Source organism: Hyaena hyaena, unplaced genomic scaffold, assembly GCF_003009895.1.
Source record: "Hyaena hyaena isolate Hyena2069 unplaced genomic scaffold, ASM300989v1 scaffold_1056, whole genome shotgun sequence".
In the NCBI taxonomy this organism is placed as follows: Eukaryota; Metazoa; Chordata; class Mammalia; order Carnivora; family Hyaenidae; genus Hyaena; species Hyaena hyaena.
Genome location: NW_024081689.1, coordinates 300,126 through 325,528, shown reverse-complemented (window position 1 = coordinate 325,528; position 25,403 = coordinate 300,126). Strand labels below are relative to the sequence as shown.

The 25,403-nt window shown below is 38.3% G+C and overlaps 2 protein-coding genes across 2 annotated transcripts; both read left to right on the top strand.

Moving 5' to 3' along the window:
• The first annotated feature begins 6,042 nt into the window (after positions 1-6,042).
• Positions 6,043-7,032, top strand: TAS2R10 (taste 2 receptor member 10). Its single transcript, XM_039222109.1, has one exon. The coding sequence runs from the start codon at positions 6,043-6,045 to the stop codon at positions 7,030-7,032; it is 990 nt and encodes a 329-aa protein (XP_039078040.1).
• An 11,920-nt stretch (positions 7,033-18,952) lies between these two features.
• On the top strand, positions 18,953-19,948 carry LOC120223865 (taste receptor type 2 member 9-like). Its single transcript, XM_039222108.1, has one exon. It carries the CDS (start codon positions 18,953-18,955, stop codon positions 19,946-19,948), a length of 996 nt encoding a protein of 331 aa, XP_039078039.1.
• The last annotated feature ends 5,455 nt before the right edge of the window (positions 19,949-25,403 follow it).

Sequence of the window (25,403 nt, the reverse complement as noted above, 5' to 3'; positions counted from 1 at the left end):
TCAAAAGAGTGAAAGTTAATCTATGCCTTTATTTACATATTAGCAAATGAAAATCTGGTCTTTAACCATCTCTCTACATAGGATATTTACAATTTCTAGCGAACATATGGAAGAAGACTGGAAATCCTTAGCAGAGTTGGCTGGAAATGCTCAATGGCTGTTACAGAGAGTGATTCCACAGTTGCATTGCATATTACTGGGCTTCGTAGCTAAAAAGAAGAGCCACCATAAAAAACAAGTAGAAGACTACTGCATAACTAAACATAAAATCTGTATCGCTATCTAGTAAATTATCTGGAAATTAGTCAACAAACTACAGGTCAGCATCTTCTCTTTGCAGCCATGTTGAATACGTTGGAGAAAGTTCCCATAGCTATACCAAGTGGGAAGTTTATAATAGGCATTTAAAAAAAATATTTTACATGTATTTATTTTTGAGAAACAGGGTGTGAGCAGGGGAGGAGCAGAGAGATAAGGAGACACAGAACCTGAAGCAGACTCCAGGCTCTGAGCAAGCATTCAGCACAGAGCCCAATGAGGGGCTTGAGCCCATGAACCGTGGGATCATGACCCGAGCCGAAGTTGGATGCTCAACCGACTGAGCCATCCAGGTGCCCCTACAATAGGTATTTTAACAAATGGATTCACTTGACTCACAAATAGCATTTCCTGGATTAGAAATCAGAAGTTATGCTCAGTTGAATTTATTCTTATTAGTCTGGACTTTGCTAGGATTAGTCAGTTGTGGTTAACAATTGTCTATTTGTTTTCTGTGATGCTATATGGGAAACTCCACCATACTATGGAAAGAAACCAAGTCTTAACTAGTATCTGGATACTGACCAACCACTTGAGCACTTGGTTTGCCACTCATCGTGCTGTCTTGTTTTTTCTTTTCTTTTTCTTTTTTTTTCTGAATGCCAATTTCTCTTATTCACTTTCCCTTTATTAATGAGTATTAATGAGGTAGGTTTCTTGCTTCTGCTGGTATCTGTGACCTTCCTGTTCATGAACTTTCCTTTGCTGTATAGTTTTGAAGTCTCCTGATACCATCTCCAAAAACAATTAACAGGGAGAGAGAGAGAAGAAAGAAGGAGGGAGGGAGGGAGAAAGAAATATAACTAGGATATTCAATGTGAATAATAATAAAAATTTAAATTATATTATTATCTTTATCATTGGGTCTGTTGGAAGGGAGAATTCTTTCTTTACCCGTCAGGTCTTCCCACTGGACTAAGAATTAAATTTACATGAGGGGCACCTGGGTGGCTCAGTCAGTTAAATCTCTGACTCTTGGTTTGGCTCAGGTCATGACCTCATGGAGGGTGGGTTTGAGCCCTGAGTTGGACTCTGTCCTAATAGTGTGGAGCCTGCTTAGGATTCTCTTTCTCTCCCTCTCTCTCTGCCCCTCCCATGCTTGCTCACTGTCTCTCTCTCTCTCTCTTTGCAAAATAAATAAATATAAATAAATAAATGCTTAAAATACATTTACATGAGACAGATTAACAGGAGAAAAACCACAAGGCTTTAGTACAGAAACCCAACAATGCAATTGAGACCTAAAAAAATGGCCAAGGTAGGCAGATTTTTATACGTTTTAGAGAAAGAGACTATACATTTGTGAAGAAGCTACAGGATAGGAAAACAGGTGTTTGGGAGTTGTGATTAGGGCAGAGTTTGGGCTGAGGTAGTAAATGAGTAAAAAAGTAACAAGATCTGTTTCTACAGCTTTTTTTTTTTTTTTGGCTTTCACGTCCCTATCTCTGGTGATAAAGATGTCTTTTTGCTTCTTAGTACAGAAGGGGTATTTTTTTATATGAGAGATTTGTTTTCTACTTTCAAAGAGATGGAGGAGGATCTGAGTGTTATTGCAATAACGGGTTGTTTCTCAAGGAACTTTTTTAATGTTTATTTATTTTGAGAGAGAGAGAGAGAGAAGCTATTTGTGCACTTGTGAGTAGGGGAGGGGCAGAGAGAGAGGAGAGAATCTCAAGCAGGCTCTGCACTGTCACCCCAGAGCCAGATGCAGGGCTCTAACCCCAAGAACCGTGAGATCATGACCTGAGTCAGAATCAAGAGTTAGAGGCCTAACCGACTAAGCCACCCAGGCGCCCTGAGGAACTTTAATTCAAACAGTATGCCAAAGTGGCGCGTTGTGGGGTGGCCTGCTTTGGCCCCTACAGGGTCTTCTCTCCTGTCTCTTTCCTTGATTTTCTTTTTTCCTGCCGCTCCATTCTTGTGGAAATACGTGAATCACGTTGAGCACATCAGCGATTCCAGAGACCCCCAGCATGGAGGCCTATTTCAGAGTGATAAAAACTATGTTTTAGTTTCTTAAACCAAAACAAGCTGCCTTGGTTTGGATGTTTGGTTAGACGATACGACTTCTATATCCTTCAGGTCGCTCATGTTGTGATTTTTGGAAATGGCCAACTGAGGAAATTCTTCTTAAGGATTCTTTGGGACTTGAAGCATGGTCTGAAAGGAAAGGCACTTTCAGCTACCTGCGCAGGCCTGTGAGAGAAGTTGACATGAAGTCTGGGCGATCTTCCTTAATTCACCAGATTCTTCCTTTCATTTATGTACTGTGTCACTGAGTATCGTTCCAACTCTTCCTAAATGTGGATCCGTTTCACCTTGATGGCTCCGAAGCAATTTCAGGAACTGAGGACAAGAGACTGTAAATTATAATGAAAGATGCTTCCACTGCTCCTATCACTTAGGGAATTGCAAGCGTTTCGGGAACTGTGAGCAGGAACCCTGGATAGAAGACCAAAATATGTATTATCTTAAATTACATTACAGAATTTATATATTTTTGGAAGTCCATCTTCAGGGTAAATTCAAATAAACCCAGACTGAGACCCCTTGAAGCCCAACTCAAGAAATCATTACTTTTAATAGTTTTGTGTATCTAATGTTTCCTTCTGCAGACTCAAGCAAATACATTTAATTTTTTTTTTTAATTATTTCGGATGCCTGGGTGGCTCAGTCGGTTAAGCGTCTGACTTCGGCTCAGGTCATGATCTCACCGTTCGTGGGTTTGAGCCCTGCATCTGGCACTGTGCTGACAGCTAGCTCAGAGCCTGGAGCCTGTTTTGGATTCAGTGTCTCCCTCTCTCTCTGACCTTTCCTTGCTCACGCTGTCTCCATCTCTCTCCCAAAAATAAATAAACATTTAAAAAACTTAGTAAAATTAAATAAACATTAAAAAATTTTTAATTTTTTAATTTTTTAATTAAAACTTTTTTTTTGATGTTTATTTATTTTTGAGACAGAGAGACAGAGTGCAAGTAGAGGAGGAGCAGAGAGAGAGAAGAAGACACAGAATCCAAAGCAGGATCCAGGCTCTGAGCTGTCAGCACAGAGCCTGAGGTGGGGCTTGAACTCAGGAACAGTGAGATCATGACCTGAGCTGAAGTTGGACGCTTAACCGACTAAGCCACCCAGGCACCCCACAAGTAGGTGCATTTTTGTTTTCCGACATTTTTATAGGAAAACTAAATGAAATAGTTATCTTATATTCTCTTCTTCTCCCACACACTTACTAGAAAAAATATATAGGCTTAGTATTATGCTACAGTTTGTATTTTATCAAAGAATTTGAGCATCTAACCAAAACAGGTATTTCTGGATCCTGGCATAGTTCACAGAATTCTTGTTGTTATTATTAATATGAATATTAGTTAATATCCTCTTTCCCTCTTTCTCTGCACATCTCTCATTCATGCTCTCTCTCTCTCTCAAATAAATAAATAAAATTAAATCAATTAGTTAATTTTTAAAAAGAAGAAAAAAACAATAACAGCAACTCTGCAAGCAAAATTCAAAGGCAATTGAGAACTAACGGGGACCCATCAGAGACTAATTTCATAAAGTATGGAACTTCTTGCAAAAATTTTAAGGTAATGTGAACAACAAATACAAAAAAAAAAAAAAAACCCTCTAGGAAATACATAAGCAATCCATCAGAACATGAATAAATAAGAAAGGGCAGAAAGAGGGAGACACAGAATCCGAAGCAGGCTCCAGGCTCCAACCTGACAGCACAGAGCCCAATGTGGGGCTCGAACTCGTGGACTCCAAGAATCATGACCTGAGCCAAAGTCAGATGCTTAACCGACTGAGCCACGCAGGTGCTCAATTTATTTTTTATTTCTAGAAGATTTATCCCCAAATGTTCCCGTTTCTTTTTTGACAGTATCTTATTGTTGTTCTTCTATGAAATTGCATTTGCGTCTTTAATTTTTTAAAAGCATTTCATACATCACTGTTACATCTGCAGATACTCTTATCTGTCAACTCCGAGATTTGCAGTCCATACAGAGCCTCGGTTTGCTGCTTGTTTGTGCTTGTTTTGTTTTCCTGACCCACGCATAGTCTGCTCTTTTGCTTAATGATAATGTATTGTGAGCTCCTTGTGAGATTTTTCTGCATAGACTTTGTGCCAAGATGAGTGGGAGTTCTCACCTCTGAAGCTTAGTTTATTCATTTTTATTTATTTTTTTAAATTTTTTTATTTTTTTTATTTCTAGGAGAGATAGAAAGAGAGTGTGAGCAGGGGAGGGTCAGAGAGAGAGGGAGTCACAGACTGAGAGAGGGAGTCACAGACTGAAACAGGCTCCAGGCTCCGAGCTGGCAGTCAGCACAGAGCCCGACGCGGGGCCCGAACCCACGAACCGCGAGATCATGACCTAAGCGAAAGTCGGACGCTTAACCTACTAAGCCACCCAGGCGCCCCAAGTTTATTCATTTTTAAAATGAAGATGATAATCGGGCCTATTTTAAAGGCCTATTTCTGAAACTGAAACAGGAAAATGACCATAAAGTGCTTCGCACAGTGTTGGGAACCTATGTCACAAAAACTGTCAAGTTTTACTTTTAATAGTAAAAGTGTGAATCAATATATTGATTTAAGTCATTGTTTCCTGCTTCCTCCATTAGCATATAAACTCCAGGAATCGCACAGGCTTTGAGGTCTTGTGTATCATTTTATTTCTTCCGTGTCCAGGAGACAGCATGAAATATTTAGACACTCAGTAAGACACTCATTGACTACATGAATGAATGCCCATGCCATCAAAATGGAAGAGGCTCAGTGAAAAGATTATTTATAAAAGCCTTTGAAATCAAAAGCAGTCAACATAATCTTATGCATTCACAGATGGAATAACTTACGAGACTAAAAACATAGCACCGTTTTGTAAGACAATATTTGTGAAATTTAGCGTACCCAGAGTTGAGCTTAAGTTTTAATAGAATAGCACAATTATTAAACTATTATTAAAATGTATTAAATTAATACGTTTTCATTGCTTTTCCTACCTACTTTAACACAAAGTAACAATTGTTCGGTGTTTCTATATAATTGAGTCATAATCTATTGTCCTCTATATATTGAAACTTGAAATATATGTTGGCTAAATTATCAGGAAAATGATGTATGCCTTTAATTATTCAGGGTAAGTGTCCACACTGGCTCGTCTGTCACCTCCATAAGTCATTTTTTCCTTTATATACATCTCAACTGTCATGAGCACAACACGAATGATGTTATGGTTGACATATAAATAGATGAAGTCCAAGTTTTGTTTCGGTTATGTTTTGTTTCCCGTGGGTATATGTTTGGCTCTCCTACTCCACAACTCAGGCTAACAAATGCAAAACAGTGAAATCCACGACACAGAAACTTTCATTTGCATCTTTTTTTTTTTTTTACAAATAGTTTATTGTCAAGTTGGTTTCCATATAACACCAGTGCTCATCCCCACAAGTGCCTTTCATTTGCTACTTAACAAATTGTAGGTAGGCATTCCGTTTGGACACACATTCTCCAGTCTAGCTAAGTTTTATAGATGTCTCTGAGGGGTCTCCATGAAGACATTTCAGATTCTATCACAAGGCATTGTTGGGGCACTTTTAAGCCTTTATGTGATGAGAGAGAAGAAAATAATTTTTCCGTCAAGCAGTCAACGTTTGTCGCATTCCACAGCAGGTAATCTAAAATAGATGTAACAGAAGCAATATTGAGAATTGGCAGATATGCTGAGCGTAGTGGAAGGCCTCCTCATTTGTATAGCAGTTAGTCAATCAATACTGGGAGTTTTAGGGAATGGATTTATTGGATTTGTAAACTGTATTGACTGTGTGAAGAACAAAAAGGTTTCTATGATTGACTTCATTCTCACTGGCTTAGCTACTTCCAGAATTTGTCTGATACTGATAATAATTGTAGATGGATTTATAAGGATATTCTCTCCAGATATGTATTCTTCCGGTAACCTAATTGATTATATTAGTTACTTATGGGTAATTATCAATCAATCAAATATCTGGTTTGCCACCAGCCTCAGCATCTTCTATTTCCTGAGGATCGCAAATTTTTCCCACCACATTTTCCTCTGGTTGAAGGGTAGAATCAATAGGATTCTTCCCCTTCTGATGGGATCCTTGTTTATTTCATGGCTATTTACTTTCCCACAAGTTGTGAAGGTTCTTAATGATCAAAAAGCAGAGAATGGAAACGCAACCTGGCTGTTCAACGAGCAGAAGAGTGAGTTCTTTACTAAGCAGATTTTGACCAATCTCGGAGTCATCCTCCTCTCGGCGCTATTCCTGATTACATGCTTCCTGTTACTCATTTCCCTTTGGACACACAGCAGGCGGATGCAACTGAATGTCACCGGACTCCAAGATTCCAGATCAGAAGCACATAGGAAAGCCATGAAAGTCTTGATCTCTTTTATCATCCTCTTTCTCTTGTATCTTATAGGCATCGCCATAGAAATAGCATATTTCACAGTGCCAGAAAACAAATTGCTGTTTATTTTTGGTATGACGACCACAGTCGTGTATCCCTGGGGTCACTCATTTATCCTAATTCTTGGAAACAGCAAGCTAAAGCAAGCCTCTCTGACAGCACTGCAGCGGTTCAAGTGCTATGAGACGAGGCGACTGCTCCCAGCGGCACAGACTGGGATGGGGAGAAATGGATGTTCTAGGAGAATAATCTGGAGAAGAAGAAGCCCCTAAAGTTCTGTTCCACTTGCACGACATACTTGCCTTGGTTGCACCTGTGTTATCGAACCTCACCAAACTCTTCCGTAATTGTTTTGACTACATTGTAGGAAATTTCACCTTCCACATGAAAATTCAGCGGCTGGGTCAGTTTCCGAGCAACTACATCTTCCCACACACCCCTCAGAGGAGAAACAGCTTGAAGACTCTTCGCTATAAAGGTTTTGCTGGTGAGAATAAGCACCTAAAGCCAGGGTTTTCCCTGTGCTTGACTTGACTTCCGTGAAGCACTAACAGCCTTTCACCAATAAGACCCATAGGAAAAAGAAGGCAACACAAAGAAAACTGTAATCAATCTTGATATTTAGAACGTGGATGTGAGAGACAGACACCGAGGCGCATCTTTTGAGTGTGCAGTTTTAGCTTTTTAAAGAGATCACTTTTATTTTCACTGTTTAAATCTTAATGTTTCTCCTCTTTCTTTCTTTCTTTCTTTCTTTCTTTCTTTCTTTCTTTCTTTCTTTCTTTCTTTCCTTCCTTCCTTCCTTCCTTCCTTCCTTCCTTCCTTCCTTCTTCCTTCCTTCCTTCCTTTCTTTCTTTTTTACTGGCATGTGTTTGACGGAACAGCAGTAGTAATAGTAGTAGATGTTCTGTAGGAAATAGCTCAGGAAGCAGAGTCTATGTGGGGAACAGGGGATCAGAACACTGATAAAACGAGTCTTTACATTCTTCAAACCCACTGATTGGAGATGAAGGGAAATCATGAACCAAAAGAGCTGAGCGAAGATTCTGGTAGAAGTACAGATCCAAAGGACTCAACAGTGTGGTCGCTGAGTTGTGCTAAGGGACACAAGACTGAGGCCAGCATAGGATCAGTGTGAAATAGGAGACAGTCTGCTCTAGAGTGTTACACATATTTATATTCATACACACAAACTCGCACTCATAGACATATTTACTGCTGGTTTTTAACTTTGTTTTTAGTGTTTTATTTATTTTTGAGAGAGAGGGAGAGGCAGTGCGAGCAGGGGAGGAGAGAGACAGGGAGACACAGAATCCAAAGTGGGCTCCAGGCTCCGAGCTGTCAGCACAGAGCCGTGGGTCTTGAACTCAGGGACCATGAGATCATGACCTGAGCCGAAGTCAGACGCTCAACTGACCGAGCCACCCAGGTGCCCCTAAAGCAAAGAACAGCAAATAATAATTTAAACAATTGTATTTATGGTGTTGGGAGACATAAAACTGAAGATTGCTAAGCAAATGACCTGATTCAGTCTGTGAGTAGAGAAGGTGCCACTGAGGTTGAAATGTTTTTGTTTTGTTTTATTTTGGATCTGAATAATGCCCAAGAGTAAGGTGGGCGGAACAGGAGAGATTTGGGGTGGGGAGTGAGCATGTGCATTGGTGTTGAAGCTAGAAAGAGGAGAGGGCATTGCAGGAAATGAAAGTCCAGCACGGCTAGTAGATAGAGTGCAGTATTTGAAATTACTTTTAAAGAAAAATTCCAGTGTCAGGGAGCCTGGGTGGCTCGGTCAGTTAGGTGTCCAACTCTCTGGTTTTGGCTCAGGTCATGATCTCATGGGTCGTGCCTTTGAGCCCTGTGTCAGCTCTGCGCTGATAGGCGGGAGCCTGCTTGGGGGTCTGTGTCTCCCTCTCTCTCTGACCTTCCCCTGCTTGCTTCTCTCTCTCTCCCTCTCTCTCTCTCAAAATAAATAAATAAAACATTCTAAAAACTTCCAGTAAAGAAGGACTTGATAAATTTCTTGCAGTTGGTAAGTTGCCTGGCAGAAATAGTAAACTAATATTTTGATAGCGAAAAACATAACCCACCCTATTTTAATCTCAAAATCATTCAAGATTATTATTTTTAAAGTTGTTACTTTGATCACAAAACATCTTTCTAATTTGCATATATTTGATCACTAATGAAGTTAAAGCACTTGTACAGAATTATTAACCAACGGGATATAATTTGGGGGAATTGTTCATTTGTTTTCCTCTATTTTCTTTCATGCCTTATGATGTTTCTTACGAATCTGACACTTTATTTATTGACATTATGCCATATATGTTATGGTCTTTTTTCTTAATTTGCTATTCAGCAAATAACTTAGTTTGTGGTGTTGGTGGAAGCAGGTTTGTAATGTATATAAACTCAAATCCATTTTTTTCTCTTTACGATTTCTCCTACTATTTTGGAAGAATTTGATTTGGTTTTATTGATACATGTTCCTTTTATCAATAACTCCATTTCTTTGTCTGATCATAAAATAAAACCTTTTGCTCCACCTAAAATTCAAAAGCACAGAAAAGGATGAAGGAGAAATTAAGATTGTGCATATTTGTGATACTCAGCTTACTATTGTTAACATGTTTCTACATAGATTTCAAGATAAATTTCAAAATAGACAAGTATAGATACATAGGTATGTTGCTTAAAAATTTATTTTGATTATATTTATATATAAACTAGATGGATATGTCCTTTATCTATACACAGCAGGATTATAGATGATTTTTGTTTTCTTCTTTGACTGTACTATAAATTTCTAAATTTTCTGTAGTTTATGCAATAAGCGTGTGTGTTTAAGCATAAATACATTTATGCAATAAATTCTGTAATTTATGCAATAAATGTATGCAATAATTGATGTGATCAGGGAAAATATAATTAAATAAAAAATAAGATACATGAATAAAATCTGTTTGGTTTCCTTTCCTTGAGAAATGATGAAAAGAGCATTCTCCAGAGTTTTCACAAACTCTGTAAGTACTAACTCTAAATGGCTATTACCTTGGCAAGTCTGATCATTTAGTTTATTGTTTGTACTCTCTCTTTTGTTTTTTTAATTTACTTTCATTAATTAAAATGTTTTAGGGGTGCCTGGGTAGCTCAGTCAGTTAACTGACATACTCTTGGTTTTGGCTCAGGTCATGACTTCATGGGTTGTAAGATCGAGCCCTGAACTGGGCTCCACACTGACAGTGTGGAGGCTGCTTGGGATTCTCTCTCTCTGCTTCTCCTCTGCTCAATGGCTATCTCTAAATAAATAAATAAATAAATAAATAAATAAATAAAAGCTTTTTTAAAAGTTAGAAAATTTTAATTGTGGTATCACTGACATATAACATTAAATTAGTTTGGGGTGTACAACATAGTGATTCAACAATTGTATACAATATAAAATGTTCACCACCAAAAGTGTAATACAACACTATGGACTATATTCCACATGCCTTACTTTACCTCCCTGTGACTTACTTATTTAAAAATGTTTTTAAATGTTTTTTATTTATTTCTGAGAGGGAGAGAGAAAGACAGAGAGACAATGTGAGCAGGGGAGGGTCAGAGAGAGAGGGTGACACAGAACCTGGACCAGGCTCCAGGCTTTGAGCTGGCAGCACAGAGCCGGACTCGCGGCTCAAACCCACGAACCGAGAGATCACGCCCTGAGCCGAAGTCGGACGCTTAACCGACTGAGCCACCCAGGTGCCACTTATTTATTTTATAATTGGGAGTTTGTGCCTCCTAAAACCCTTCACCCAGTGCTGCCCTCCCCCTTAGCAACCATCAGTTGGTCCTCTATATTTACGGATCTGATTCTCTCTGTTGCGTACTAACTTGATTATGATTCTTGGTCGTCGCATATTTTGTGATTCTATTTTGAACTTAGTTTCATTAGAACGTTATCTGCGGGAATTCTTTAAAGAACTTCCATCGGTGAAGTGTCTTTACCGTGCACTCTGCCAGAAAGGATTTAACTTTGCTTGCGAGGCTGACTGGGGATATTTCATTAAATTCCATTTTCAGTTCATAAGTTTCTAGGCAAATTCTGGTCACGAATATACCTGTGTGCAAGTCTATTTCTGTAAATTCTCAGAATAACAGATCTATGACATTCTTCCTTCAATTCAGTGGGATTGAGAGGTAAATACCCCTAATTTTAACCTTTTGTTGCTCGTATGATATTTTTTTCATTTGCTTTTAAGGAATTGCCTTTCAGGGGTCTTGATTTATTGATAGCATTCAATCTCACTTCTAACCGTGGAGGACCCCAAGCTAGGAATCCTACCCTACATGCGCATGCTCACGGTCCTTTCAAATGTATGTATGCTCTGGTAGAAAGGAAGTTGAAAATGTCCTCCCCTCCCACTACTTTCAGTCCTTCTTTTCCCCCTCAAAATTTGCCATTTCCCACCATTTTTGACATCTGAGGATGTATTTTAAAAGTTTCATGTCAGCTGAGCCATGCACTTAATGTAATTCTGAGCTTGTTTTTCCATATTTTCATGTGTTCTGAACTGAGGGTTTTGCCGTACCCTTGAAAGCAAAAGTTGATTGTTCTTTTCTAGTTTCATTCCACTTTATTTTTTAGTAAATGTGTTCAAGGCTATATATTTTCTGCATAAATATTGATTTAGATACATTCAGTGTTGACACAGCTCTTATATAGTCAATCAGCTCAAAGAGTTTCAGAGGATTCTTTGTAATTTCCCTTTAATTCAAGAGTGAAGAGAACAATTTTCTAGTTATATGAGATTTGTAAAGGTAGCTTCTGTATTGATATTTTATTTTATTGAAGTTGGATCAGGCAACATATTTCTATGATACTTGGCCTAGGGTAAGATTTATTTGGCTTAATATTTGACCCATTTTGGTGAACGCTCCATGTCTTCTTGAAAGGAGTTTGATGGTGCTGAAGTCAAGTTTATATAGATGAGCTGAACCATATTAATGATATTGCTTCTTTATATTCGTGTTTATTATGTATTCATTTGAAAATGATAATATACATTCATTCATAATTATTGATTGATGAGTCATTTGTAGTTGCATTTAATATGAAGCAATATTGATAATTTCCTTAGCATTTGTGCAAATAAAATTTATTTATTTATTTATTTATTTATTTAATTGAGAGAGAGAGTGTATAGGAGGAAGGGGCAGACAGAGAAGGAGAGAGAGAATCTTAAGCAGGCTCCACACTCAGCACAGAGCCCAGTGCTGTTCTTGATCTCACGGCTGTGAGATCATGATCTGAGCTGAAATCAAGAGTTGGACACTTAACCAACTGAGCCACCCAGACACCCCTATTACTTTTATTATTTTCTTTTACTGATATTAAAATCCTTGTTTGTCACTCATTAAATTTTCCTTTGTCCATGTTAAATATCACTAATTTTGTTATTATTTATTATGTTTTCCATCTGTATATTTTCAACATTTCTAAACTTTTCTTTTATTGTCTCCTGCAGAAAACAAATATCTGATTTTTGATCTTTTGGTTAATATTAGAATTTCAAAATTCTGATTATTGAGTGAACATTTTTATAGTTACCTTCATTGCAGTTATATTAATCTCCTATATTTTATAGTTACCATCATTGCAGTTATATTAATCTCCTATCTTCTCATTTCTTCTTTTTTTTTCAATTCTACATCCTTTCTTCTAATTTTCTTCCTCTCCTTTTCTATTGTCTGCTGATACAACAGTTTCATATGCTGGTTTAAAAATATCTTTTTTTAATGTTTTTTTTAAATTTATTTCTGAGAGAGAGAGAGAGAGAGAGAGAGCAGAGGAGGGTCAGAGAGAGAGAGAGACACAGAATCAGAAGCAGACTCCAGGCTCTGAGCTGGCTGTCAGCACAGAGCCCGACACGGGGCTCGAACCCATGAACTGTGAGATCATGACCTGAGCCGAAGACAGACACTTAACTCACTGAGCCACCCAGGCGCCTCTAAAATATCTTTATCTTCATCCCAAGTAAAAGAAGAAGCTTAGCTTGTATTATCTATTTCTAGTCTGTCCTATGCTGCGTATTTTTCTGGTCTGCAGTTTCAAGTTTTAAATTATGTTTTTATTTAAAATGTATTTTTATTATGAGAAAATATGGTAAAATGTATTTTAATATGGTAAAATAGTTTGCAAGAATAGCCTTAAAATTTCAAGAACCACCACAACAATCACAACAGCAAAAATAAAATACCCACATACATATAAAACTACTGCAGGGGAAAAAAAGGCAGATATACACATTCATGCACACACTCACACACACACACACACACGCACACACACACAAAGGGAAAACCAACCTTCTCAGCATTTTCAGTATATGAATATACACTAAAAAAGTAACAACCATGAAATAGAGGAAAACTAACACAACATGCCAAGATGAAGAGAAAGAAACAAGCGAAAAACACCATGAAACATAAATGTAACACTCAAAGAAGATGTGTTCAAACAATGAAAAGACATGACACAGAAGCTGATAGAGACAAAAAGAAATTAAAGAGATACAAAAGCACCTTAGAAATGAAGAGAAATCTTGGTGTACATAAGAGCATGTAGATCGAACAAGGTAGTAAAGAAGAGAAAAGATAGAAATGAGAAAGAAGGAAGTAACACAGAAATCATAAAAGACAATATGAAAGGGAAAAAGTAAATATGAAAAAGCAGGCCATGATAAACAAATAATTGGCTCCCTGAAGGAAAAAAACAAAGTAAAGAAATGGGCTAATACTTAAAAAGAGAGGATATAAGAAAGCTTTTTGAAAATGAATTTCTTGGGGCACATGAGTGGCTCAGTCAGTTAAGCGTCCGACTTCAGCTCAGGTCATGATCTCACGGTTCATGGATTCGAGCCCCACATCGGGCTCTATGCTGACCGCTAGCTCAGAGCCGGGAGCCTGTTTCAGATTCTGTGTTTCCTTCTCTCTCTGACCCTCCCCTGCTCACGCTGTCTTTCTCAGAAATAAAGAACATTTAAAAAAATGTTTTTAAGTAAATAAAAATAAAAATAAATTTCTAGAAGGGGCGTCTGAGTGGCTCAGTCAGTTGAGCATCCGACTTTGGCTCAGATTATGATACCATGGCTCATGGGTTCAAGCATCAGATTGGACTTTCTGCTGTCACTGCAGAGCCTGCTTTGGATCCTTTGCCTCCTTCTTTATCCCTCCCCCACTAGCTCTCTCTCAATAATAAATAAACATCAGAAAAATGAATTATTGGAGCCATATGTCAGAATGACAGCATATATGGGAAAACTATCCCAGAAAGGTTAGCTCAGAGACCTTCTCTACTCATCATGTTAGACTTTAAGTGTAAAGATAAATGACTCTGAGTTAACAGGCAAAAAAGAGAAGTCATTTGAAGAGGAAAGAAAAAAACTGATATCAGACTTCTTAATAACGTTCATCAACAACATGAAAAAGAGGGCAAAATTAACACTAAGCTCAAGGAAAAAAGTGTGAGCCAATAATATTTTATCTAGCCACACTGTCTTTCAAGTACCAAGGTCATTGGGGAAGGGAAGATGTTTTTAACATACAAGAGCTCAGGAACTACTGTATCTACTAGCCATTCATGAGAAATAGATTAGAGGCTGACTTCATGTAATGAAGAGATGGTTGGGGGAACTTTGGCAAAAGGAATGGTGGTGAGGTTTCATATGTTTAACTATAGAGAGAAGTCTAAAGTCTAAAATAAAAGGAAGGCTGGTGAATGATTGCAACATTACACCGCAAAAATATGTAGACAGCTGACAGGGGATTCCAAGTTGCTGGGTCTCTTGTGAGGATGTAGGGAAAATGAGCTGAGAGTGACGAAAAAGAGAAACACCAGACCCGCTTCACCTCAGTTGGATGATGGAGTGTGAGAGGGAAAACAGTTACCACTTGAAAGGCTGCAGAGGAGGCAATGTCCATAGAGGAAAGTCAGGAGATAGTTGTGAAGTGTTAAAATAAGGCATCTATGGATAAAATTGAGAGGTCTGTGAACTTGCAGGGCCACCAAATTATAGCTTCCTTTTTATTAACCTTTAACTTAAACCTAGCATTCTTTCTAGGTATGAATGCAGGTAACGATCACAGCAACATCAGCAGTACCTGTGATTGTTCACCCCTAGAAATCACAAATCACTGTTGTTAGAGATGCCTCAAATTATCGTTTTACCTTTATCACTGCTCTTTCTTCCAGATGCTATTATTATGTGAAAAGAGAAGCACAGAGATTACCGTATCACATTAAAAATATACTTTAATGGGGGCACCTGGCTGGCTCAGTTGGAAGAGCATGCGATTTTTGATCTTGGGGTCATGATTTTGAGCCCCCATTGGGTGTAAAGATGACTATATACATATATGTATATATGTCTATGTATATACATATATATATATATTCATCTATCTATGTATCTATCTATCTATGCACACACACATGCGCATATAATTTATCCGGATTCCTTTAAAATTCCATGTATTTTTTTAATGTTTATTTATTTTTGAGACAGAGAGAGACAGAGTATGAGCAGCGGAGGGGCAGAGAGAGAGAGGGAGACCCAGAATCCGAAGCAGGCTCCAGGCTCTGAGCTGTCAGCACAGAGCCCAACATGGAGTTCAAACTCATTAACTGAGAGATCATGACCTGAGCCGAAGTCGGACACGCAATCGACTGAGCAACCCAGGTGCCTCAAATTCAATGTATTTTTATTTTGTTCACTTAAAAAAACATCCTGAAGACATTATTATCTGAAAAAATTATTCTGAAGACATCAGAGTGTTCACCAATCTGTCAAAGTAGTCTATGGTATATAAAAGTTTAAGACCCCCTGAGTTCAAACAAAGAAGGTAAAGTGAACTGTCAGAAAAATGAATGAGAACATAAGGTTCTTGCTGATGATTTGCTGTGAATCTCCATGGACATAGTGAGGGATTTGGAGTCAGGGGTGGTGGGTAGGTGAAGTCAGTGAGTAATTAAAAATATGAGCTATCTGAAAATAGGACCAGTATGGCAGCATTCTGTTCTCAATGCTCAATGGAAAATATAGTCACTTGCCTGACTTGACTAGCAATCATCGACAGCCATAATTAAAGAGAAATTGTTTACAGAGAATGTAAGATTCTAAAGAATGGCACAAAGTATTTTGACAAGGCAAAGAAAATGGATTTAAAGAAACATCTGCCTAGATAGGTTGGTGTTGGAGCACTTCTGATAGGAAGAGATTCAAGAAATGACACTAGTGGATGTGCTGAGCCTAGAATCTATGAAGGGGCGGCTATATCAATGCATGGACCCAGATCCAGGGTTAACATCTCTCGTCTTTGGTCTAAAATCGTTAGAGTCCATTCTTACATGTGTTCTTTGAGCTCTGGCCAATATAAATGTGGGAAATCTTGCGATTCTTTCAGAGTATAAATGTTTTCCCTTTTGGTCAGATTCTGTCATTGCCTTCCCTCTTTCCCCTCCCCCCAGCGCCTAGAGCATGCTGCATTATGACCTTGGTTATGAGTCAAGAGACAAAAATGGTGATCAAGGTGGATCTTAAGGAAAATAAGCATCGCTTTGCCTGGTAACTTTCCCGGGTGAGGTTACTATATGGTCTTCGGGCAGAGCAAGGCTGATTCCCTCTGACATGGGAAGGTGGACTGCTTCCACCAGAAAGGAGTTCGAGATTCTCAGCTTTATTTATCCAAGTGCACCTAGATGTCCTCAGCCCCGGTTTTAGGGTCCTACTCTTGTCCCGTCTTTGCTCTACATTTCATTCGATGAGATTTGATGAATCTGCGAGTACATCTTATATAGTAAATCTCTTATGTGCACAATTAGCTTTTAGACCCAACGTATGGTTATAAAACATAAGTGAATCTTTCAGGGCCACCATAGAGCTCTGGTTTTCAGACTGTCATGAGTTGAAAATTTAAAAATCTCGAGTTGTCGTAAGTTCTCCTTATGCAGGTGGAAATAGCCAGGCCATTCACAGTCTGTTTAGTCATTACTAATGCATTAAAAGACAAGAACAGTAACCATTTCATCTGCAAATACATAAGGGAAATTATCATTTATTTTATTTTATTTAAAAACATTTTTATATGTTTGGGAGAACGCAAGCATAGGAGGAGCAGAGAGAGGGAGACAGAAGATTCAAAGCAGGCTCTGTGTTGACAGGTTGACAGCAGTGAGCCCGACATAGGGCTGGAACTCACAAACCAAGAGATCATGACATGAGCCGAAGTCGGATCCTCAACTGACTGAGCCACCCAGGCGCCCTGGGAAATTATCATTTAAATAAAGGTGGCATCTTCAAGCACGGGTGTAAGGTGGATTGCCAAATCGATATTATTGAAACAAGTGAACAGCCGTCTTCAATCCATAAATCTAGTTGGATCCGTACCTGACAATTTCAGATATATACACATATATATTTCCAAATTGTTTTTTTAATGTTCTATTGTTAAAAAAAAAAGGCAAATCATGAAAATAATAGAGAAAATATAGGAAAATTTTAATGGAGACATTTTTCTGACTGTAACTCAAGATCCAGAAGTCATAAAGACTGATAAATATATGAACTATATGAAATTTGAAAAGTTCTGCTTACACTTAAAAAAAAGAAGGAAAAGCTGAATACAAATGAAAAACTGGGGAAATATTGTCAATACAGAACATAGCAAAAGTGCTAATCCCTCTAATGTGTAAACACCATAGAAATTCATTAAAAGGTAGAAAAATGAGCAAAAATGTAAATAGTTTACCAAAAAGAAAATTCAAATTGCTTTTAAATATACAAAAAGGTACTAGACTCCAGGGGCACCTGGGTGACTCAGTCTGTTGAGGGTCGGACTTCGGCTCAGATCATAGTCTCATGGTCTGTGGGTTCGAGCCCCACATTGGGCTCTGTGCTGACAGCTCAGAGCCTGGAGCCTGCTTTGGATTCTTTGTCTCCCTTTTCTTTCTGCCCCTCCCCCACTCATGCTCACGCATGCGCTCTCTTTCTCTCTCTCAAAAATAAACATTAAAAAGAAAGGTGCTTGACTCTCAACCCACTTAATGGGTGGCATTCTTAGTCTCCAGTCCTCAGTATCTCAGTCTCAGTGTCTGTTGTCACCAATATACTTAAAACACACGTGCAAATGAGGTTGGGCATTTGCTTGAGATCATCACCTCGAGCCCTTTTTCTCTGACAGAGCAGTTGCTCCAGTGAAAGCAAAGCCTAGAAGCCTCTACCTTACATGTTAAGTTGGTCAAATATCAAACTTGGTGCAAGAGAATATTACCATAGCTTGGTTTATTGTTTCATGGATTGAGATGCTAGGTACCTTAAATCAGGAAACAACCAAAAATGTGTACAGATAGATGATCAAGTGTGTTTTGTGTTGAAATTGGTATCCGTTATTATGAAAGCATTATAAGGAAGGTGGCATTCACATTTTAACAAAGCATGATCAGCTGCATACAAGTACAGATTCTGGGGTGAAATTCTGTGTTATAACAGAACAACTGGAATGTCTTCAGTGCTCAGTCTTCCCCATTACAGGGAGAAGGAGCTGGAAGTCAAATAACCATCTTTACAAGAAAATTGAGTTATTCTAATTAATGAAGTGAATACATTGCCATAAGGCTGAAATTAGTCATATTAATTGTCTACACTCTAAACCAACAATCATTTTTAACCTCCCAAAGATGGATTTGCACAAAATGGATCATAATTTGGGGGTACATTGCAAGTTATTAGAGATGGTAATGTAGCCACATCTCCAAATTAAATTTGGATCCATTATTTTCCAAGTAATTGATTCTTTCTTGAAGTTCCTGGTCAACAGCTTAAATTCAAAGACTCCAAAATACACAGAGCTTCAAAGGAGAAAGATTGTGCAAATCCAAGAAATCAGATCCATTCCTATTTGCATCGTTGAGGCTTTCAATCATCACTGCACACGAAAGACATGACTGGTCCATCAGTAAATTCTTCAGGCAGTTGTCACCCTGAGCAGACCTGGCTGTCTCACTGACCTGTATCATTGCTAGGGAAGAGGACAGAAAAAGACCACTACCCAGCAGGACGTAAGTGGCAGACTCAGCCACCATCGTCCACTGGTCCGCTGAAAGCTGATACTATCATTGGCAATACCCCAAATAGGAACGTTGCTGACATGCCAAGTACAGTGGAGGTAATATATATGATCTTGATTGCTGGTGAATTAACTATAGGAATTTGGGGAAATGGATTTATTGTACTGGTTAACTGTGCCGGTTGGCTCCAAAGGGGAGATATCTCCATGATTGACGTCATCCTGGTGAGCTTAGCCATTTCCAGAATCTGTTTGTTGTGTGTGGTATCTATCGATGGCTTTCTTATGCTACGCTCTCCACACGAGTATGCTCAGAGCAAGATGATCACCATCGTGGACGCTTTCTGGACACTGAGCAATCATTCAAGTGTCTGGTTCACTGCTTGTCTCAGCATTTTCTATTTACTGAAGATAGCCAACATATCCCACCCGTTCTTCCTCTGGCTGAAGCTAAAAGTTAACAGAGTCATCCTAGGGCTTTTTCTCACATCCTTCCTCACCTCCATAATTATTAGTGTTTTTTTGAAAGAGTTCTCCTGGAATCACTTCAACGTCAACCCTAAGGAAAACAGAACTTGGGAATTCAAAGTGAGTAAAGCCCAGAGCACTTTCAAAGTGATTATGCTGAACCTAGGGGCTCTGGTTCCCTTTACTCTTTGCCTCATCTCATTTGTCTTGTTACTTTTCTCCCTATTTAGACATACGAAGCAGATGAAACTTTATGCCACAGGGCTCAGGGACTCCAGCACAGAAGCACACATGAGGGCCATAAAGACAGTGGTCATCTTTGTGCTCCTCTTCATTATGTATTACGCAGTCTTCCTTCTAGTCACTTCCAGCTTCCTGATTCCTCAGGGAGAATTAGTGTTGATGTTTGGTGGCGTCGTAGCTGTCATTTTCCCATCAAGCCATGCGTTCATCCTGATAATGGGGAACAGCAAGCTGAGGGAGGCGTTGCTGAAGGTGCTGAGGTGTTTGAAGGGCTTCCACCAAAGAAGGAGACCTCTTGTTCCGCAGAGAATTCTGAATGCAAGGAGAAAGAAATCAACACAAGAGAGTCTCCCTTCTCCCAGGTGATTACATTCATTTGTTTAATTGGAAGCTGTTGGGAATCATGAATAGCTACCATTATTCTAAGTTTCCCTTTGTGTTCCTCCACGTTGTTTAACTTTAAATCAAATGTTATCATTGAGCCACATGTATTTCCTTGTCTCTGCAGGAAAGATGAATCTAAATCCCATGCTGGGGTGCCTGGGTGGCTTAGTCGGTTAAGCATCCGACTTTCGCTTAGGTCATGATCTTGCGGTTCGTGGGTTCAGAGCCTGGAGCCTGTTTCAGTCTGTGACTCCCTCTCTCTCTGACCCTCCCCTGCTCACGCTCTCTCTCTCTCTCTCTCTGTCTCCTAGAAATAAATTAAAAAAAAAAAAACATTAAAAAAAATAAATCCCATGCTAACATTTCATATCATTGCCTAAAGGCATAGAGATTCTCCGTTCTGTCATAGTCTAGTAAAAACCTTGAGCTCCGAAAACAGAAGAAAAATTTCAGGCAAACAGGCTATGGGGAAGAGGTTTTAAAACATATCAGCCCTTCCTATAAAATCAATCATATAAAAAACTATACTTCATCTGACCTGGGGGTCAGTTCTTATCTTTTCTGCTCTGTCCCCTCGATTTCTAGAATGATTTGTCCTGATAAGGAAGGAGATAAAGCACTGGTGAGGTCCTCTCTAGGGTGAAATATAATGTAAGAAAAGAGATGTGATCTCATGGAAATGTTTTTCCAGGAAAAGGGATGGGGGATGTATAGTTAGAGATATGTGTATCAAAACTACCCAGTTTTAGAGTCAATTCTCAAAGATTCTTTGGAATGTTTTCTCTGCCCTTCTAGACTCAGGAATCTTTGACATGTTTGTTTGGGTTTTTTCCCTTCTTAGCATCATTCTCTTTTCTATTCTGGTAACATTTTACAGATAACTAGGTTTCCTTAAATTATTAATTTCATGCTCTCCTATTACACATTAGGCAATAGAAATAGGATATATACTACATATGTTGTTTACATTATATAAGCACTTAAATACAAGAAGAAGAACCCTAGTTCTGTGATTTGTATTACTTAGATTTAAATGTATTGTTGCCTGGGTCTCCCAAGAAAGAATAAATCAATTTGATAGTAGAATTCATCTTATTCCCTGGAAATATTATTTGGTTAACATTTTTTAAAAATGTGATAGTCCCATCTGGAGAAATGACTGTAATGTAGAATGTGAGATTATAAGTCTTATAAAAAGAGTTGATTATGAAGAGAATAATTTAAAGTGTGTTTCCTTAATTTTATATGAAAACGTTTATTATCCAAGAGACAACATTTCGGGATGAGCCTTTCAAATGAGGAGCATTTCCTGTATTAAATAAATGAAATGAAACTAGCAAATCTTTGGCATCTTTCACTTCTATTAAAAAACTGCATAGAGAGAAAATTTTTGTAAATATTGCCATGTGCCTGCCTGACTAATAACACTATACCATTTATAATTGGATTGGTATCATACCCTTCTCTAATTAACCATTTATTTGAAAATAAAAATTATGATCCTCTAACTGAATGCCAATTTTCTGTAATCCAACTGTACTGATCATTTCCAACACTAAAATTCATTTCTACTAGGAAATCTGAGTTTGATTGGCTTACAATTTATGGTGATGAAAATGAATTTACACTTTACACATTGTGATTATGGAATCCATGTTTTTTTTTGTTTTCTGTGGCTCCCTATTTGAAAGTCAGTTCAACAGATGGAAGTATGCAAGACTCAATAGCAAGAAGCCTGTTGCAAATTCATGAAATATAATCTCTTTTAATATGTATGAGAGCATTTTCAACCAAACATTTCACTTACCACTCACTAAAGGGTAATGATTATAATTTGCCCAGGCTCAAAGCTAGTCAAAATGTTTGGAACAACCAGTTGGTTTAGTCCTCATGAATGTAGAAGCCATCCTACTTCAAAAGAGAGCTCGGTACTTCTGGAATGATATCAAAATCCAAATAGTCAATGAAATGAAAACATTATTCCATGATTTGAAGAACTTATTTACGACTCTCCAACTGAGAATCTGTAAATTAGCCTATCTGTAGTGATATTGGAGACCAGGGTGTTCTCTCTACAACATGCTCAGTACAGAAGACAACGTCTTCATCATCATAATAATGGGAGAATTCATAATAGAAATTTAGGGGCATGTACACATTGGACTGGTAAACTGGATTGACTGGTTTCAGAAGAAAACGAACACCTCAACTGTCTATGCCCTTCCCAGTCTAGCCCTCTCCAGAATTTGTTTGCTCTGTATAATGATAGTAAAGGTCATCATAATGGTACTCTACCCAGATTTTTATGAAAATGCTAAACTGCAAGCCATCATGTATATCTTCTGGACACTCACCAACTACTTAAGTATGTGGTCTGCCATCTGTCTCAATGTTTTCTATTTCCTCAAAGTAACCAACTTCTCCCACCCACTTTTTCTCTGGCAGAAGAGGGAGAATTGACAACATGATTCACTGAATTCTCCTGGGCTCTTTGGCTATTCCCGCTGTGGCCAGCCTTCTACTGGCAATGACACCAATTTCATAAAATTGCAAAACATAAAAGTAACTGGCCTGAAATGTTCCATGTGAGTAAGAGTCAGTGCTTCAACCCGCTGACTCTCTTTAACCTGTTGGCAATTGTCCCATGTACTGTGTCATTGATCTCATTTTTCCTTTTAATTATGTCCCTATAGAAACATGTCAAGCAAATGAAACCCAGTGTTACAGGCTGTGGAGATCCCAGCACAGAGGCCGATGGGGGAGCCAGGAAAACTATGACTTCATTTCTCTTCCTCCTTTTTGTATATTATTGGCCTTCCTTCCCTTTTGGAGACTTTTTGCCACCTTACGAAAGAAAGCAAGTTAGCTGTGATGTTTGGAGAAGCTCTAGCAATTCTCTATCCTTCTGGCCATTCACTCATTTTAATTATTGGGAATAACACGCCGAGGCAGGCATCTATTAGGATGCTGAGATAGGGCAAAATGGCCTCCCTGCTATAAAATCTTAGCTTTCTAAGTGAACTTGAAAACCAAATCTCATTGCCTAATAAAAAATACATCCTCGTTTTTTCCAGTTATTCCATTTATTTTGGGTACACATCTTGAAGCGTTCTTGAGATCTATTAGCACGTGAATGTATACATCCTTTCTGCGTCTCTACACCCCAAATTCTCATCTTCACTGTTTCCTCTGAGAATTTCAGAGCTCACAGCTCACAGTTATTATTTTTGCCTCCTCTCTGCAGAGGTTAGGCATGTCCTTCCTAGTTACTTTCTGTTAAAGTTTTGCTTTGGCCCGTAGTAAAGTGCACTGAGCTGCATGAACTGATTATTTTTTTCTTTTTTTTTCTATCACATATTTTTCATTCCTGACCCTTAATTTTGCTCCCATGATGGCTCTGTTGGGTCATTTCCCCCTTGGATTATTAACTAGGAACTCAGATCTTCCCCTGTCCCGTATCTGGCTCAGGTTCCCAGTTATGTATCTGTCTCCTGCCAAGTGAGTGATGCATTAGGTGGTCTCCTAGATAATATATTCTGGTGGACCTTTTTCTGGCATCTCCTATTCATTTGCCTTGAAATTAAATTTCTGTACAAACCATCTCCTATTCAGGCAGCAATAGGATGGGAATAGAATTCTTTCAAGCATCTCTCTCTAAGGCTATTCCTAGAAGATTCCTTCACAATCTCGGTAAAAGGATGGGGCTAAGTAATGTCAATCAGACTGCTTCCCTCAGGTTCCTTTCTTAATATGACCTGCAAGGGTTCTTTTCATTAGGGACTTTAGCAAAACAATGAATTGAGAAGAAATAGCATACATTGTAGGATAACTGTTATCCCTTAAAAAAGCATGTATACCCTTAACAAACACAGGGCAAATTACAAAAAAATAACAGAAAACAAGAATCACTACAAAAGCGTCATTCTACTATGAATATCAAATCCTTCCTTACTGGAGTAGCACTGACACACTTGATCTAGAATTTAGAACATCTAAGTTCAGTTCACGTCTGTTCCCATATGACTGTGCACTTCAGCTCCTACCCATTTGCCATGTCAAATTCTGGTCTATTTCAATCTGTTCATTTCCTTTTGTTATAACTAAAATATTAATTACCTGAAGATTATCCATTTCTCTGCATATGATGATGTAAAATTCACCCCATAATGTCCCAATATTTACAGTCTTATGTAGGTAAACTTCATCAACTATATTTCTAATAGCCTATCATTTTGGATGCTATTTGTTGTATAAGACAGGAGAACTGATATTCTTTTGATGGGATATATTAGTATAGTCTACAAAATATCTGCTAATTCTTCACCAGGATGAACTTTACATGCCTCTGTAGGTTTAGATGCAATAAAAATTTTGTAAAATTAGTACTTCTGAGAAGGTTTCCTCCATTAGTCTGAAGTCCTTTTCTCCATATTTAGGTTTTTACCTCCACTGACCATGACCAGGCTTCAAAGTATGAAGGTGGTGACCAAACACTCTCACACAATTATTTTTTCTGTTTTCCAGTGGTTTGTTTTTTTTTTTGTAGTTAAGGCATTTAACATGAGATCTATGCTTTTCACAAATTTTTAGGTGTACAATGTAGTGCTGTTAACTGTAGGCACAATATTGGAGAGCATATCTCTAGAACCTATATTTCTTGCATAACTGAAACTTGATACTCATCGAATAGCAACTCTCCATTCTTATGTCCTTTCAGGCCCGGGTAGCCACTGTTTTGCTCTTTGCTTTTATGATTTGTCTGTTCTAGATACCCATGTAAGTGGAATCGGTCAATATTTGTCCTTCTGAAACTAGCTTATTTCACTTAGCAGAATGTCTTCCAGGTCCACCCATGTGTTTGCATATTGCAAGATTTTCTTCTTTTTAAAACTGAGTGATATTCCATTGTCGGTATGTAACATGTTTTCTTCATTCACTCATATGTCAGTGGGCAATTAGGTTGCGTCTACATTCAGCTGTTGTGAATAATATCACAAGAAACATAAGGATCTCTCACTTGGAGATCCTGATTTCAATTTTTTAATTTATTTTAATTTATTTTTAAGTTTGTTTATGTATTTATTTTGAAAGAGAGAGAGAGAGAGAGTGTGAGCCAGGGAGGGGAGGAGAGAGAGGGAGAGGGAGAATCCCAAGCAGGCTCCTCACTGTCAGTGCAGAAGCTGACATGGAGCTCGATCTCACAAATTGTGAAGTCATGGCCTGAGCTAAAATCCTATGGTTAATTGACTGAGCCCTCCCCCCCCCCGCCCCATTATTTAAATTCTTTTAGATAAATTCCCAGAATCGGGGTTGCTGGATCATATGATAGTTGTATTTTTAACCTTTTAAGGAACTTTCATCTTGTTTTCATAATACCGGCACCATAACTTCCATGCTATGCAACACAGGTATGTATAAAATCTACATTTACTTACAA